Source organism: Melanaphis sacchari, unplaced genomic scaffold, assembly GCF_002803265.2.
Source record: "Melanaphis sacchari strain LSU unplaced genomic scaffold, SCAv2.0 Contig50_pilon_pilon, whole genome shotgun sequence".
Lineage (NCBI taxonomy): Eukaryota > Metazoa > Arthropoda > Insecta > Hemiptera > Aphididae > Melanaphis > Melanaphis sacchari.
The window spans coordinates 2630097-2648493 of record NW_020271344.1 but is presented as its reverse complement, the minus strand read 5'-3'; the positions used below and the strand labels follow the sequence as shown (position 1 = coordinate 2648493).

Sequence of the window (18397 nt, the reverse complement as noted above, 5' to 3'; positions counted from 1 at the left end):
GATTGCGATGATCGCTGATCAGTCTTACTTATTTTTTCGATACTATAGGTGTCATGTAGTTATTTAATATTATCTATGGTCTTCAGCGATTTCCTTTCCTTTCGAAAGTATAAAATGAAAACACGAAAAAGATTTAATAATTACTAAAAATTATATGTATTTTGTTTTTAAATGTTGAGGGACTAATTAATAAAATGTTGACGAGCGGGGCTTAGCCAACCTGCAAGTCGTCCACCCCCTCCCTATATGCGCCTATAGCAGTGGCACAGCGGGTACGTCAACAAGAGGACGAAGGGTGTTTGTCTTGCATAGTCAACTGTATGGTCTCCATGAGCCGGTCGATGATGGCCGTCTGGTCGGCCGACCGCTGGCGGAGCACGGTGAGTTCGTTTTTGTGACGGTCGATGTCGCCGGCCGACCGGCACTGAGTGTCGGACAGACGGCGGTTGAAGTCGGCCAGGCTGGTGGTCAGTTCGCTGTGCTGTTCGTACAGCCGCTGCCCCTCGCAGTCTACCCGGCTGACTTCGGACCGCAGCCAGTTGAGCCTGTACAGCAGCTTCTTGATGACCGACTGCTGTGCCCCGTCATCGTCGTCGTCGGCGGCCGCTGCCGCGGCTATGTCGTCATCGGTGACCGGACCGGTTGCACGCGCCGCGGCCGGACGTCCGTCGCCGTCGGCGGCCGTCGACATGGCCCCCGCCGAAGACGCGGCCACAACCGCCGTCCGTCGCATTATCATACGCTTTAGATACTCGTCCGGTTCCGCTTGGTACTTGTGCCAGCTGAACACCGGCATGGCTTCGCGCAGGAAGTCTAGAGCCACCGTGGCCCGGTTCAGCGTCCGGTCGTACAGGTACGCGTACTTTTCGCACAACGCCATCTGCTCCTTGGCCAAACCGTCGCTGATGTGTTCCGTGCGGCTCTCGAACACGTCCGACACGAACGTCCTAAAGTCGTCCACCATGCCGTCCGACAGCTTCATCATCAACGCTCCCCGGTCGCACGTGTACAGCGACACCTGCGCACCAGAGAGTTCTACACTTTTTCGTGTAAAAAAAAAAAAAAACCCTCCCAACATTTATTTAAACCATATATACACGAACACGAACTAGTCAAAGTTTCTATGTGAATAATAATATGTATATAGTAGGTACATAACTAGTACATAAAATGTTACGTACAGAATCCGCGCAATTGAATTTAATTCGTATACGTACCGACGTACAGTTTTGTAAAAATATATATTTTTCTGTACAGTAATATTATATGTAACAAGCAAACCTCAGAAATGCCCAGGCAAAACGCGAACTACCTACGATACTTGGACAGAATGTCATATTATTACGACTTTTGCCCGGCAAACCTAGTTGTGACTAAATTTATTTGGGCGAAACCGTGGCGTCTCTATAATACTCTATTATTAATTATAAATAATTTATAAAGTAAATATTGTATTTCAAGTATAACCAAATATGATTAAATACGCATAAATAATAATAAAAATATAATGATTAATGATAATAGGTATATTGTCAATATTGAGAATTAAAAAAGTTAGTAAATACATTTAATTATAAAAATGCAACAAACATATATTTTTGGGACGTTTATATACGTCGTGATTAATTTTAATAAAATTATAAAGTTATTATACTTCTATTTACAATATTATTCCAATTAGATAATAAAATATATTCTGTGTACAATATATACCTAAAATTTAAGGAGTAGATAAAACACGATAATAACGATTACGTGTGGTCATTAAAATCTTACGATAAAAGTCACTACAGTTTTTCCTAAATTAGGTCGGTCACAACTAGGTTTACCAAACAAAAACCTAAGTATAGCATTTTAACATTTTACCCAAGTATTGTGAGAAGTTTGAGTTTTGCCTGGGTATTTCTGAGGTTTACTTGTTACATATATATTGTTCAGAAAAGATATTTTTATAACATTTTTTATATGTATACGAATTAATCAATAAAAAAAAAAAATGAAAAAAAAACTGTAAAAACAGATAGGTCATTATACTCCTTTTAATTTTGTACTACACGCAAATTTAATTCCTGATGTGTAGTAGTTGAGTACGTATATTATCTTTATACACAATACTTTAATCCTCTTATTATGGTGGGATAATTGATGATTCACTAAGCATGACTACTCCATATTTTATCTTTTGACAATACATTTATTCAAATTCTGCAGATTATCGGAATTACTTAGGTGCTTATTTTAAACATTACTATAAACTCTACTTTTAGTTATCTACTAGGGTTTTTATATTATTTAGGAAGTATCCTGCAGTGGTAATGTATTTTTAATTATATTTTTATTTTAATGAGAACCATAATTTTATTCATGTTTCTTTTTATAGCACAAAAATAACCCTTTATAATAGTGTTACATAAAAAATAAAATACTTTTTATAGTTAGTCTAATTAAAATTATGCTAGGACAATTAAACATTTATAAAATATTTAATTTCTTAGGTATTATTATAGCTATTATAATATTTCTAAATTATCATAACCTCCGTACACTATTTAGGGTGTAGGGGGACGTAGGAAGACGGAGTACTCCAACTAATTTTTCAGAAATTTTAGTGTACCCTACTATTGTTTTTAACGAGAACGAACGGGACTTTTCATAATTTTGTTTTTTTTTATCAAAATGCACGAGACATAATCATAATTTGTCTTATGGATTTTTTTAAAACTACGCATCTATAGATAAATAAATAAGAATAATTTAGTGTTGAATGTTTTTTCTTTTTTGCGTTGGACTTATTTTGATATTTGGTAAAATCAAAATATGTGAGAGAAATTTTAGTACCATGAATAATACGGTTACTTGGAAAAGAAATGCATTAACGTCTAAGCATATATTATGTTCATTGTTATTTGTTACTAATAAAATGCGTCGGTCCATCTACTAATAGTTATAATACATCAAATCTTGCATAATAAGTGGTAAAAAAGATACAGAAGAAAATTATTATTCAAAAAGGATAAAATTGGTAGATAAAAAACAACATGTTTATAATAATTTATGGAACTATATAAATAAATAGTTAAAAATGGATGTTTTTTATTTATAAACTTTTATTATATTTTTGAGTTTGTTATTAATTCTTAATATAATATATATATATATATAATAAGAAGGTACAGTAATTACCTATGTTTTATATTAACTTGTATTATTTTTATTTTTCAAATTGATTATTCATAAATATTATTTATATGATTTAAAGAGGAGTATTAGGGCAAAGCCAGTCTTAGGCAGGGGGTTAACGGGGTTCTTGCCCTAGATCTCGCCGTTTTGTATGACATTTTGGGCCTCACATTATTGAAATTATAAATTATTTTAAGCTATAAAAAAAGGTTTTTGGTATTAAAGACCTTTTTAAAAAAATTTTCCCCAGGCCTCACTCCACCCTAAGGTCGAATTTGCATTAGGAGGTGTAGGAACATAGCCCCACAGTTCAATATCGTTTAATACATGTTGAGGATGCTCTTTTTTTTAAAGTAAATAAAATCCCCTTATTTTAATTTTGCTAAGTCGAGCATTGCATAGTCCCCATCTTTAAACATGCTATCATGGACTAATATATTATTATACATTAAGTTAAAAATTCAGAAACGATTAGTCAAGTTTTGATTTATGTGCATCAATATTAAAAAAAAATAACTGTTGTGAAATTAAAAAAAAAAATAAAGAAAGGAATTTAGATTGCTATACAGCACTCCCCACAAAAGATATAAAACAATTATAAAAATGTGTTTAAAAATATATAATGATACAAAATTAATACTCATTTAAACTGAGTATAATTTTAAGCAAGCGATGGAAGAATTATCTGCAGTTTATGTTGAATAATTCGTAATTATCTTACGAATTGAAAGATAAAAATGATATGGTATAACTTGTGTTTGTGTACCTAAATTCCCACTAAAAAATGCAATAAATTCATTAAATAAAAAGGGGAGTATGTCGGATAATTAACTTGGTAATATGTAATATGTATACTAGTATTATATATTGTATACAAAATCAATATTATATCTCGTATTATAGAGGATTAAGGCACCTGCAAGCTGCAAATAAGTTATTTTAAAAGGTTATGTATAGGCAATATTTCTATAGAATATATGAATTAAATTTATATAATTAATAATAGTAATATATATTATTAAATTAAATTTGATAATTATACAAGTACAAAGATTTTGTAATAATTAATTAAGATTATATATTATTTTATATTATTATCAATGGACCTTGGTATTTTATCATGATATTTAATTAAAAATATAGATAAATGAAAATTATAAAAATTTTTAACATTCATCGTACAATTTCTTTTCTTATCGCAAGTCCAAAAAATTTGGAAAAATTAGAAAATATTATGTATATTAATATATATTATCATTATATTATTATATTATACACTTCTGAAAAATCCAAAGTTATTGGAAAATTAAAAAATAAGTTGACAGTTTAAATAATTTAAAAGTATAAAAAAAATATAGTTAAAAAAAAACATGTTATTTTAAATTAAAATTGTTTTTAGTAATAAATTAAGCTATAATATTATAACCTACAAAGAGTACAAAGTACTAACGCCATTAGGCATTAACTTGAAACTGTTTTGGCTTCTAAATAAATCCGAACATCGAATTCTCATTACACTATTTATCTTTAGCTAATATGTATTGTTGTTCCCAGTGAAATCTCACATTGAACACAAATAATATAATATAACTGTTCTAAAAATATTGTATTTATGTATTTTTGTGTTTATTTATTTTAAAATTTTTAACTAATATTTTCATTATTAGTATAAATTGCGGTTTTTTTTTTTTTTTACTATTTTTTTCAGTAAAACTTTTCAATTTTCTCTTTTTTTTAATAATTATATAAAATGCATTTATGTATACTATTATGATACAAAATGAATATTTTTTTAATCACGTAAAAATACAAAATTCAATATGGTTATATACATAAAATACTATTGGGGGGGGGGGGGGCTTCATCAATCCCTGTTAATACACTACTACTACTGCAGTATCTAGATAAAAATGTTTAATGTTAATTTATGAACTTAAAATTTATTTATGCCTCATAAAAGTTTAGAAAGTTGTTACAAAGTATTTTGGTTTTAAAGATTATTTAATTTTTTTAATTCATAAACAAATTTCCCTTGCATAGGTTAGAGTAATTTTACAATTTTGACGACAACATTTTTTGTGTGAATAAAATGTTTAACAATGTATAAATTTGTTAATTTTGAATAATTAATAATTGTATGTATGAACAATATAATCCAAATGATGCAAAGTAAATAACATGTTTAATGTTTATGAAATCAAAAATTTAGGAAAAACGCAATTCTTCATGAGTAAATACTATAACCATAAAATCTGAAAAATGTATAAAGATAACTAATTTTTGAAGATATTTTAAGCTCAAATTTTGACGAAATTACTTATTTAAATAATAAATAACAATGTTAATTATTTAGTTATAATTTTAAGACATTATTCGTGAAAACTTAAAACTTTTACGTGTATTATATTATAAATTTTATTAAACAATGATACTTTTGATTTATTTTAGGATAATATTTATATTATAAACCTATTTTTGTGTTTTACGGTATTTACAAAAGATAAAAATTTCGAGTTGTAGGTATAAATTTTTATAATATGATATATTTATACATTTTTATAATTATTTAATGTTACATTATTTAAAAAAAAATATACCAACCAATACCGTAATATTAAAATTAAAATAAATACATTTTTATTTCATCGCGAAATATACTTAGTGATATTACACATTTACACACTGACAGACCGATTCGTTCAGAATCGTATATTATTTAATTTATTATATAGCATTCCATAATGTAGACATTTACTCACAATTTACTGCAGAACGATATACTACCATTGAACGTACCGAAAATATCGTAGGTATTTATTAATTATTATTTAAAAAAAAAAAAACAAAGTTATTATTTTCAAGCATTTCGACGAAGAAAAAAAATACAGTTTGTAGATGCTTTAATCAAATAAAAGTAATAATTCGTAAATAATCAATGATTTAATATTATTAACATATTATTATACCTTTTTTTACATTAATTTAATTCATTGTTTATTTTATCTGTTTCGTTTTATTATATTATACATAATATATAGTATGGTTAGTACGATATTGGTATTTTTATATATTCTATAATATCTCATACTTAGCATCATTTTAAGTATTATAATTATTATACAATAATATGGTTTAAGAATAAAAATGATAAAATAGCGATTTATAAATTAATTCTCGTTTCATATATGTATATGTTATAAGTGAAGTAGGAAAAAATGGGTAGTGTACACATTACCCAAACAGTATTATGTTTAAATTATAAAGTATAAATTATTCATCTTAAATATGTACAGTGAATATTATTGTATATTATCCAGCTAATGTACACACTGTGCTGTAAATAAAGTATGAAGTAGAAAAAAAATCAAATCATATTAACCCAAAAATGTATTTATTAAATTTATTATTTTATATATAAAAATATTTGAAAAATTTAATAGGTATAGTTCTTTATTGAAACAGTTCAAATGAGGACGGCATTTGGAGTTGCAAAGTATCCTAGTATATTTACATTTACATTTATTTGATTAACATTTACTTTTACATATTTTTAATTGAAATAAATAAATATTTGCCTATATACAAATTGTTGGTAATTATTACTTGTATTTTGCGTAAATAAATCATAAAGATATGTTTGTTTGTTACCAAGAATACAGCCACATGATTCATAGAAACGAGATATTGTATTGTCTTGTTAAAAAAAAATTATATATATTTTATGTAAAAAAAATAAACCTGTCGAAACATCATTGTCTCTTTGGTGTCTTAGTTTAAAACGACATTTTGCAATATTTCTTCTAATTCTTGTTCTATTGATAATTTTTCTACTACTTTTTCTGGAAGTAAAGACGACGACAGACTAATTTTTATATCAATTCCAAATATGGCCATTTATATGGTGATCTTTTAATATCATCAGGATAAGCCCTATTTTTCATCAACTGTACGAATCGTAGACTCTCCGACCATGATTTACAATAGTTTGTTTTCATTCATGTTATCAACATATTCCGTATACGTATCATCTTGGTTTGCTCTTTCGATACTATCTCGAGATTGTCGGTGGTGTGGTTTTTATGAACAATTTTTTATGTGTATTTAAATCTTCTATTATTTTGTTTGTAAATTCACGATTATTGTCTGATTGTAGTATCATGGGAGTTCTAAAAATATAAAAATGTCGATGTTTTGAAACTTCTGCTCTCTTTATTTTTAATGATCTTAATTGTACAAATTTAGTTAAGTGATCCTGATATACTATAATAAACTGGAACTCTTCATCTCCTGTGATTGCATATCGATCAAATCAACTTGGCATCTAATATTTATTCCTGAAAACGTCATTGATTCAATCACTAGTTCTTTGGTTATAGATTTTTGTTTTGATTGACACGACATGTTAAATTTTTAAATAGATATACCTGCCTTTTAAATTATATATCCTTCTACTTTTTTTTTAACATAAGCATTTATGCAGTGTTTTCTACCGTGTTCAATACTTAAATGTATATCATACAGTATGTCATGAATGTTTTGTTTTTAGTGTAATATAAAATATTTGTATTATCTTCTGACATTGGAAATATTAATTTGTTTTTTCTACCTATAAGTACCAATAACGTCGTATCTCTGAAAATCTATATGATTTATTTATTTTTTTCCCGGTTAATTTTACGTTTTTAATTTTTGATGATATGTATATATATTTTGATTCTGTTAAAAACACTAAATTCTCATTCTCTTCATCAATTAATTTATTGAAATTTTCATAACATTTCTCTTTTTGAGAACACATTTTATTAAGTAATAAAACTTTAACAACCTAACAAATCAAACCGTACTGGAGTTTAAAATTATGTAGGTACACAATATCGTTTACACGTTTTATCATGATGTACTTAAATATTATATCTACAAGTACAATTGATATTTTAACTATTTTATTTTATTAAAACACTTTGTCTATTCAAAGGTAGATAATATATAAATTACCCGGTTAATGTACAAAATAAACGTTTCACAAATAATATTTATTCAATATGCATAGATAGTGTTCACATTACCCGCGGATAATGTGTACGCTACTCATTTTCGTGCTCTACCAGTAACATATATACGTAAATATGCGCAACATACAAATCTGTAAGTATGTAATTGAAAATAAATATTGTTGTTATTTACATTATTGCTATAAACTATAGATTGTTGACATTATTACAGTATATTTATAAAAAAGCCATTTCAATTTACGTAAAAACAATCCAAAATTGATCGACACACAGTATTTATTTATATTATACTTATTACTTATAAATAAATTAAAAGCATACTCAACTTTTAGATTATGATATTGCAACAGTGTATAAAATGTAAATTCAACAAATTTTAAATTACTGAATAAATAAACATTTGCGCATAACAACTGCTGCAGTGAATTTATAACGCTCAATAAAATAATGTTTGATAAAAGGTATACGGATACATTATGAATTGAAATACCGTTGCGTGTGATGAAAAAAAAATCCTGGACTTTAATTTGCGTAGTCCTCACACTAAGAGTAGTCGTATTAACCGAAAAAATAAACGATGCACAATATTTTTTAATTTATTTTATAGCGAAAAAACCCCGTGTACGCTTTTGAGGATTTAACGCTCTATTGATTGTATAACAACTTTTATCGTGTACTAGGAATCGAAATTTAGGTCAATCGATATTCACGCATTGCGCTATATAGTCCTTGTATCTAGAGAATAAAATTGATAACGTCATGCAGACGCTTTATTTATCTTCAGTTATTGCAATTAACAACAATAAATTATGCGAGACTTTAGAAAAGTTTTCCACCAATTATATTCACCCTAAGCTATGGTTCAGAAGAAAAACAAAATTACAATAACTGCGTAGGTTGGGTTAATCCAACATGTGTAATTATATTGTAAGCACCCACCTGGAAGTAAAATTCTTGTAACGTGGTAGAGTCATCGACGTTTTCCAAAACCCGTAACAGTTCCGGACCGACGGTTTTCTGTTCGGCTTCAGTAAATATGGGAAGCGCGCAGTCTCCCAGTAACTCCCTATAAGCTGCGTCCATTGGCTCCGGGCGCTTCTTTAGTAAGTGCTGTCCGAAATTATCTAAGCACGGGTTGCACAGTTTGGCGAATGGATTTTTTTTTTGGGCGTTTTTCTCGCCACCGCCATGGCACTCTCCTCCGCCCCCGCCAGCCAAGTGACCGTCACGTTTTATCTGCACTCCGTCGTCTTCGCCAATCTCCTCCAAGCGCGGTGCCTGCAGTTCCCCGTCCTTGTTCTGTGAGTCTCCAATGGCGTCTCGGACGTCGTAGTTTACCGTCGTTTCATCGTTATTGGCGTCGTTGTCCATCTGATCTTCGAAGTCCTCATTGTAGTAGTCACTATCCTCGTCCTCGTACCTCGTCTGAGCAGCTCTGCTACAGTTGCTCGTCTGCCAACACTCGACTCCACCACTGTTGCGGCTGTGACCGCTGCAAGGATTTACGTACCGACTTAACGACACCAGGGGACCCGGTGGCGGATCCCTCGCAAAAGGACCGTTAATTCGCCCTTGGGCCATCATGTATTGCAACAGTTGTAGGTACTTAAGTTCGTTTGCGCCTCGGTTCTCCGCAGTCAACTTCAACACCCATTTTTCTATTGTTAATGCCAACTCGGGATCACGTATCACAACCATCTGATTGGAAATATCATTGACGGCCACGTCAAAGTCCATGTCGTTGTACATTGTCACACATTTACCGTAAAATCAAAAATACTCAGGTGTGTGATATCTGTTCAGAGTTAGTTTACAGTAGACTGAAATTTTTTTTATTAAATTATACACATTCTATAAAACCAACGTTACGCTGTAATTGTATTTATAATTCCATTATAAACTAATAAGTAAACAGCGACCATCGGTAATTATATTATATACCTATATATAGATGTCCATTTAAATACATACATGCATTCTAGATAATTTTTAATGAAAATAACTTTATCTAATGTTAAAATTACAATTTACGAAAATATTATAATTTTAAAATTCTAATCGAGTCATTGAGGTTTATGACTAAAAATTAACTATAGTACCTATAATCGCACAACTTATATTTTTATAATGTTGATAATTATACTTGACAACATACCTAAAGTATAGGACATAATAATCCTAACTATTTAAGCTTATATGTAGTATATATACATATTAACTGTATACTCGGTTATATGGTCTATACAGGTATACTATTGAATCACATTATACTGATATATTAATTTAGTTTGCTTTAGATTTAAGGTCAAATTATCTGGAGAAACAGTCTTAATAATTGTGGCTTAGTATATACATTAAATATAATTCGGGCAGATTACAACGAGATCTTGTAAGTATGTTTGGGTCTAATTAACTTATAAGTGAGTTTTGAACTTTGAATAAACTATCTTCAGATATAATTTAATTAATAGACCTCATCCCTTCCCTTCCATCAATTATATATTTATATAATAATTGGGATCGACTTATAACTCTGAATAGGAGTATAATACCATTATATTAAAATATGTACAACAATATTATTATCTTCATTTCTCAGAAAAATGCATCAATCATCATATTTACTATCCCAAGAGAGTCAATTATACCACATGGTAGTGTATTTGATGACAAAGGGTTGATTTAATCATATTGTTTATATAAATACTGTTTATATCTTAATAAAGTATAATAAACCACTCTCCTTTCCCATAAACTTTGTATGAAGTAACTTATATTATAAAATAAACCGATATAATTGTTTAATAGAGTATTATGTCGTTATGCTCATGGTCATTAAAAAAAAAAAAAAATCTTTGAGAATTTAAAACTAAAATAAAAACCGAAAGACGATACGCCATTGGAGTAAATAAAAGAGGGAGTAAAATAAAATTGTTATTATTATAATTGTCACGAAAAAATACAGAACATCGTGTAGCATACGGTTTGAAGAATTGAAAAATATATTCGTCTATAGATAATATTATGGCGACTAATCAATAAACCACGCGTCTCAACGGTTTGCCGAATAGGTACTCGATAAATAGACTTCGATGATCGGAAAACAAAAATAGTTAATACGCATCGCCTTTACGGAGAAATATGTGCGGTTGCGGGTGGCGCGGGGTCGTTGGCTTGTGACCCACACGGCTCGCGAGCTCAAGTCAAAAACCCTTTTTCGTCGTTCGCGCGGTGGCAACAAGTTGTAGTAGGTACATGCCGACGAGATTGCTAAGGCGGTGTCAGCAACGCGGGACAAGTATGAGGCGAGTGGGCAGGAGGAGGATTCTCGGTAAAAAATAAAAATACAATGTGTGCGTTCGCGTATTGTTTGGTGATCGGCGGCGGCGGCGGTGGGACATGGCCCGCTCGCGCGCAACCCGGGCGACGGATACTCGTCTGTTCAAGCGTAATTACCCCCGGAACAGTCACCCACCGCATCGGGCGTGGTGTCAGTGGGCGGGAAGGCGGTAGAGAGCGGAACCGGAGAGCGGTTTTAGTGTGATCGCGCGCCGACCGCTCCGCGACGGAGTCCACAGCTATACTGTACACGACAGTCGAGAGACCTATGCGATCAGTCGCCGCCACTCGTCAGTCAGTCACCACTGCGGTGTGTACCGAGCGGGTCGTGCGCTGAATCTCGTCGCCGTTCACTAGCGCATCTCTCGCTAACATCAGCCGTCGACGCCGCCGCGGCGTCCAGTACGAGCGAAATGTCCGTTCGGGGTTCCGTCTGAAAAACGACATCAGCGTTGTTTCCGCGTGTCTATTTTCCCGTTTCCGTTCCTAGTCCGGTCGTCGGTGGTTTTTTATTTTTTTTTACGAAAATGTCCGTCGGCCGTCCGCTGCTGCTCCGGCTGTTGTTGGCCGTCGCGTCCGTGGCCCGAGGCGGATCTGCCGCGTACTGCGACGAGAACTTGTTCCCGGAAGTGGACGACACGCAGCGACAGTACACCGGCGTTCGGTTCACCAAGGAACTCAGCTCCGCCGAGTACGGTCCCCTCAACTCGTTCAAGACGCTTCACTGTTGCGGCGAGAGGTATCTCAGCCTCGAGTGGTAAGTGCCCTGCGAGTATATAATATTAATAACATTATCATACGTATTAATTTTTCACCGTGCCGCTTCCGCCCCGGCCATGCGGTTCGTATACCACGTCTGTCTAACTAATAATAGGAACGCACTTCTTCGTGTCGATTTTCTACGACAATTATTGTCGTATATCGTACGGTATTAACCTTCTGTAAGCGATCGAGACGATCGTACGTCGGACTTAACACCTGTATTTACGTTATAATATTACGAATATTATACGGTGAAGTTCGTACACATATTATGCTCCTCGGACTCGCCTGAAAATTAATTAATTCGTATAAAGTAAAAAAAAAAAATTAAACTAGACTACTATTTGTAAATTCATTATAATAATTATTGATCGATGGAACTATAAATTTAATAGGTACACACTTCACACAGGTGAAACGGAAACCGTTTTGTAAGGTTTTAATTCCCAGTGCACGTGAACTGATATATATATATATGTGTGTGTGTATGTGTGTGTGTGTGTGTGTGTGTATATATATACAAACATAGTATGAAAACGAAATGGTCGGTATGAATGGACATCGAAGAGTATTATTATTGTGTTGTTTTTTTTTTTTTTTTACGTAGATACACTATAATGGCGCAGTGGCGTCTTGCATTGTACATGGCTTTTCGGTAGGTAGGTAGTAGGTATACTGAAATAATAATCAACCATTATTATTTCCAACTACCCTGCAAAAGAGAAATACAGAATTCTATATATACATGACTATTTCCTCGACGCTCCATTGTATATTCAATATTGTTCTCGGAAAAAATGATCGCTTTTATTCCTTTCTTGTATATTATTCTTGTTCGGCGTTGCCTTCATGAAATTCCGTGTATTTTCAATACAATTAATACCTACGTAAAAAGTATACTTATATTATACTACACATATGCGTGTACAATATTCAGAAATCAAATGTCCTTTACACGTTTATCGAACAACCCAGTACAGGTTTAGACAAGTTCTGACAACTTAAACTCATTTAAATCATAAATATAAAACCTAAATTATTTACCAAAAATCATAATATAAATTCTTAAGTTAACGTATAAAATCAGTCAGAATAATCAATATATAAATTATTAAATTATAAATAATATTATTTATTATTATTTTGACATACACATTATATTAAATAGTACATAAATCTTAGATTTTACATCCTAGATTATGTTATCTCTGTCTAACAAACTATAAAAATTATAATGAATAAAATCCGTAGTTTTTTTAAACATGTAATCTGGATATTGTTCTATTGCTGATAGAAAATACAACATTTTTAAGTATCTACAGCACAAACGAAGAGTAGACGCAGCTTATGATTTATTTTAAATGTGGATGTGCCTTGTGGTATTTGTTTGATTACATGGGATTTATTGCATGAAAGCTCACCGAAATAATTCTCTGTTAAATGTATTTAACTATGTAAATTTCAGTGAATATTCAGTACAGTTTATAACTATATATTATTTATAAAGTTTACGCCTTATGGCTTTTATACACCACAATTACTGGTTAGTATTATTAATTGAATACTTACATTTTATCATAATAGTATTGGTTAGGTTGATGATTATAACTATAATGTTTTGTAACTACCTATTAGATATCTAAGTAAGAAATATGCTAATTTCTGAACTAATAAGTATCTTAAAATTATATATTTATAAATAATGATGTCTAATACTTAGTGTGAGAGAGTTACTTAAATATAAATTTAATGATTTATATAATATATGTTAGTGTTTTACTAAAAACATTATAATGTATAATCATGCACAATTTAAATAATTAAACAGTTCGGTTATCAAAAAATCTCAAATACTCGTAAATGCATAATAACTGTTGGTAATTAATAATTATTATATATAATATAATATTAATAGACATTTAAAATATAAAGTATATTACTAATTAATATAAAATTATGGTATAGATAAGAATAGATTTTTGAATTTTGTTTAAGTTTTTAATTTTCAACTATCAGGACGAAATTGTATTAACCTTTAAGTTGTTACCTTTAATTACTGCTTACAGTTTCTGTTAAAATTGTACTTTTTATTTAAAAATAAATGAGAATAAAATTTTTGTTGATATCAGTTTCTTATTAGGTTTACATATACATACTTATTCATTAATTATTTATTAAAATAAGTTTATCTGGTAAAATAATATTGCGATATACTTACTTATCAGTTATCACTATAATAATATACGTTTTATGTAAATTATATCTCATCAACCAATATTTTATGTGAACCCATATTATATTTACATAAGTATTAATAGTAACTATAAAATACCCACTAGGTGTAATATTTTAGTTATTCAACTGTAGCCTTTAAGTATTTTTTTAACGTGCAGCGCACGAACGTTAGATGTATTGTAACATGTTTCTTAAAGTTTAAAATAAAATATCAATTTTTTTTTTATCTGGAAATTTCTATCATACTAACGTTTGATAATAATTTCTTAGATTTCGATAAAATAAAAAAACTTACCAGGTATTTTGAAATAATTTTGTGTACTTCTAATATGTTCTAATTATCTAAGGTTATATCTGGCGTAACTGAAAACAAATTTTAGCTGTTTGGGGGGTCAAAAATATTTTATAACATCTACACCTTATACACATAATTTCTTAACCAGTATATTTACTATTTACATATTTTTATCTTATTAAAGAATTTCAAACATCTGAACCAGGGATACCAGGGATAGCCAAAAATGAGGCACGCGTGCCATTTGTGGCACATTTGTTTTTATTAAATGGCACAATATAGTGTCATATAAAATAACATATAATTTTTAAATATTTCTAAAAAATATATTATTAAATCAGATTATTACAATCGCAATAAAAAATTAAATCATTCAATTGAACTTTCATAAAAATAGCATATACAAAAAAATCTAAAATGTAAAATTATATTTTATGTATAAAAATAAATATTTTTAAGGCACATTCTTAATTTTGTATTTATTGTTTAGCACAATATAAAAAAAAGTTGGTCACCCCTGCTCTGAACCCTCCGGGAGGTACAATTACGACCTTGTAGAATTGAAAAAAAATATAATTCATTATTTTTGTGATTTATTTTTGAATACAAATGATGTATTATAAAGTTCTTTAGACTATTTTTTTAAGTTTCTCTAGGTCATTGGGATTTTCATAATAATTATTTCTTGAATAAAAAATGAAAATTATTATTTTAACGTATTTAATGAAGTTTACTAGTTTTTTATTATTTTGTGAGTTAGGTGTTGACACAAAAGCTATTTACGCAAATAACACACATGACTTTTAAAAATAAATTCTCTAAAACCAGTCATATATTTTTTGAATATAAATAGCTTCTATTTAATTTTTTTATTATTCTCGTCACATACGCCAATTATTATATTGAAATCACTTGAATTAATTTTGTGTAAATAAATTAAACAGAACTTTTAAGCGAGTTATGTGAATTTTTAAATTGTAATTTTTTACGTACCTTAACCTAATCAACTTACTCATGACTAGCATACAAATTCTATTTTCAGTATCGTAAATTCCAACACATAAATTACAAACACGTTATACAGTTAATATACTTACCATAAAGTTTAAACATATAGTGGTTAATTCACACTAAATTAATTTTGTTAAACAAAATTTCTCATGTTATATGATACTATGATAGTAACTTTGTATAAGACGGAGACTGCACACTATAATTAATTTAATTCTATAAGCTAAATTTATCTAATTTATATTACAGTAGTATATTATATTTTATCAATTTAACTCATATCATAAACTTTATTTGATAGTGTTAAGAGAATTTTTCATACATATGTGTATTGCTCCTACAAATAGGTCTTTTTTATTTCTTTTACAAAAAGTATTAAATTTAATATTAAAAATACTGCGTTTTTATATTTATAAGCAACATGAATAAAATGACTGAAATATTATTATATTTCTTACTATTTTCCCAGAATACTTTGTGTTTTTCATGTTCGTTTACAGACACAAAAACTTATAGACGTGACTTCTGATGAAACTGAATAAGAATATAACATGTTATACGTTGTATATAGGTACTCTTATTGTATAATAATGCTTATTAAAAAAAATGGAATAATACAGATAATATTTTTGTTTTATTTTTTAATAGTAAAGTAAGAGCATTTTTCTTCATCCCTGGTCAATGAATAGTAATATTTTATAATACAAGTTACAATTAACGTCCAATAGTGTGTTCAGTTTTTCTAGAAAAATATTGTGTAATAATAATTAATATGTAGTTAAATTTTTACCTAAATAAAAATACATTATTTTTAAAGCATAATTATAGATTATTATTTTATTTTAAACATCAATTATTATATTAATACATTTATCAAATTAGTATCTATGATTTAATAATGTGCAGTGGCCCAAATGGAACCATAAGTGTATTTTATCAATCAGTTAATTTTATTAAATTATTAACTCAATCACCCACCTACCATTTCTACTAAATATCATAATAGTATGCATGATGAAATTAGTCTTTCATAATTGATAATAGTTGTAAGCAATTAGTATCAATAATTATGTTTATTGCTCATACATTAATAATTATTAGGTACAATATTAACGATTTTTCAAATTTCGGAATAAAATCCCCAAATGATGATACCTATAATCCCATGCAGCATTTTTAATTGAGAATGATAGAATAAATATTTTGTAAACGTTGAAAAAATAAACATCATTTATCTATCTATTAATATAAAATCCAAATACTAATGACTAGGGCTCGGATGTTTATAAAATTGCATATTTTTCTATTTATCCAATTTAATGCTAACCTGGATACAAATTTAATTCATGTTATATTGAATCAAATAATTCTATTTTTATTTTGCATATTTTTGCATATTTTATTATTTCATATTTTAATTGCATATTTTGGGATTTTAAAAATAAAAAAAACATATTTCAATACATTTTTTTTTTTTAAACAAGTTAATTAACGAACTATACAATTAATTTCACAATTTCTATGTTTAAATTTCATAGATAGTAACTAAAGTCTATAATCTACCAAGTATTGACGTAAAATATAAATGTTTATTATCGACTTATTGTGTTTGTTCGGAATTATAATACTGTATTGGACAAGGTCTAAGATAACATCAGTTGATGTAGAACGAAGCTTTTCACATAATAAAAATTAACTTAATGATAATAGACGCAGTTACAAATTTGAACAAATTAAAAAAACTTTAGTAGCACAGTAAAACGTTAATTATGGTAATCCCTGATTAATAAATAATAATGTAAATTAAAGTAAATAAAACTCTATGTAAATTTAAAAAATGTATTTAAAATTGTATTAAAATAAATAATAACAATTTTTATTCATATTTTAGCATTTTATTGGTTAAAAATGCATATTATAGTTTGTAGCGCATATTATGATTACGTATTTCGTAATTTTGTAGTGCATAAATGCATGCATATTACAGTAGTTTTAAGTGCATAAATATCCGAGCTCTACTAATGACTCACTGATCGCTGTAACACAAAAACTACTCGACGTACGAACTTGAAATTTGGAATAGAGATTCTTCTTATATTTTCATTGTGTAAAAGAAAAGATTTTCAAAAATGTTGCATTTTAATGGAGTAATTAATAATTATAATTATTCACAGACAATACGTTTGTGCTGCACGGCATGGGCGCACCACGGCCCCGCGGGTTTCCAACTACCTGCAACCAATACCTATACTGGCCGTGAAGTGTGTACATATGAATTTTTCCGAGAAATTTATCGACAAAAATACACACAGCGAAGTCGGGTTTTCAGCTAGTATTATATATTATACAAATATATGCGGGTATTTATGAACTTTTTAGTTTTAGCAGATACATTATACAAAAAACAATAAGTATTACTTAATAGTTACTCTATCGAAGAATAACATTATATATGCATAAGATATTTCGAATTTTCGATGAATTGTACAAAAATTAATAACGAATTATTACAGTTTTCCCATTTTGTGTTATTGAATTAAAAATATCTGAAATATTTGTTTTG

General features: G+C 29.3%; 2 protein-coding genes across 2 annotated transcripts in view; one reads left to right on the top strand and one right to left on the bottom strand.

The window, feature by feature from the left end:
• Positions 1-277: 277 nt before the first annotated feature.
• On the bottom strand, positions 278-9941 carry LOC112599394. The gene is made up of 2 exons (XM_025346290.1): positions 9132-9941; positions 278-1018 (listed from the first exon to the last, which is right to left on the bottom strand). Exons 1-2 carry the CDS (start codon positions 9939-9941, stop codon positions 278-280), a joined length of 1551 nt encoding a protein of 516 aa, XP_025202075.1.
• A 1845-nt stretch (positions 9942-11786) lies between these two features.
• LOC112599321 overlaps positions 11787-18397 on the top strand; it is a 32051-nt gene continuing 25440 nt past the window's right edge. Inside the window, exon 1 of the mRNA XM_025346170.1 lies at positions 11787-12288. Within this exon, the coding sequence (XP_025201955.1) occupies positions 12059-12288 (230 nt within the window). The 5' untranslated portion in view covers positions 11787-12058. The remainder of the gene's footprint in view (positions 12289-18397) is intronic.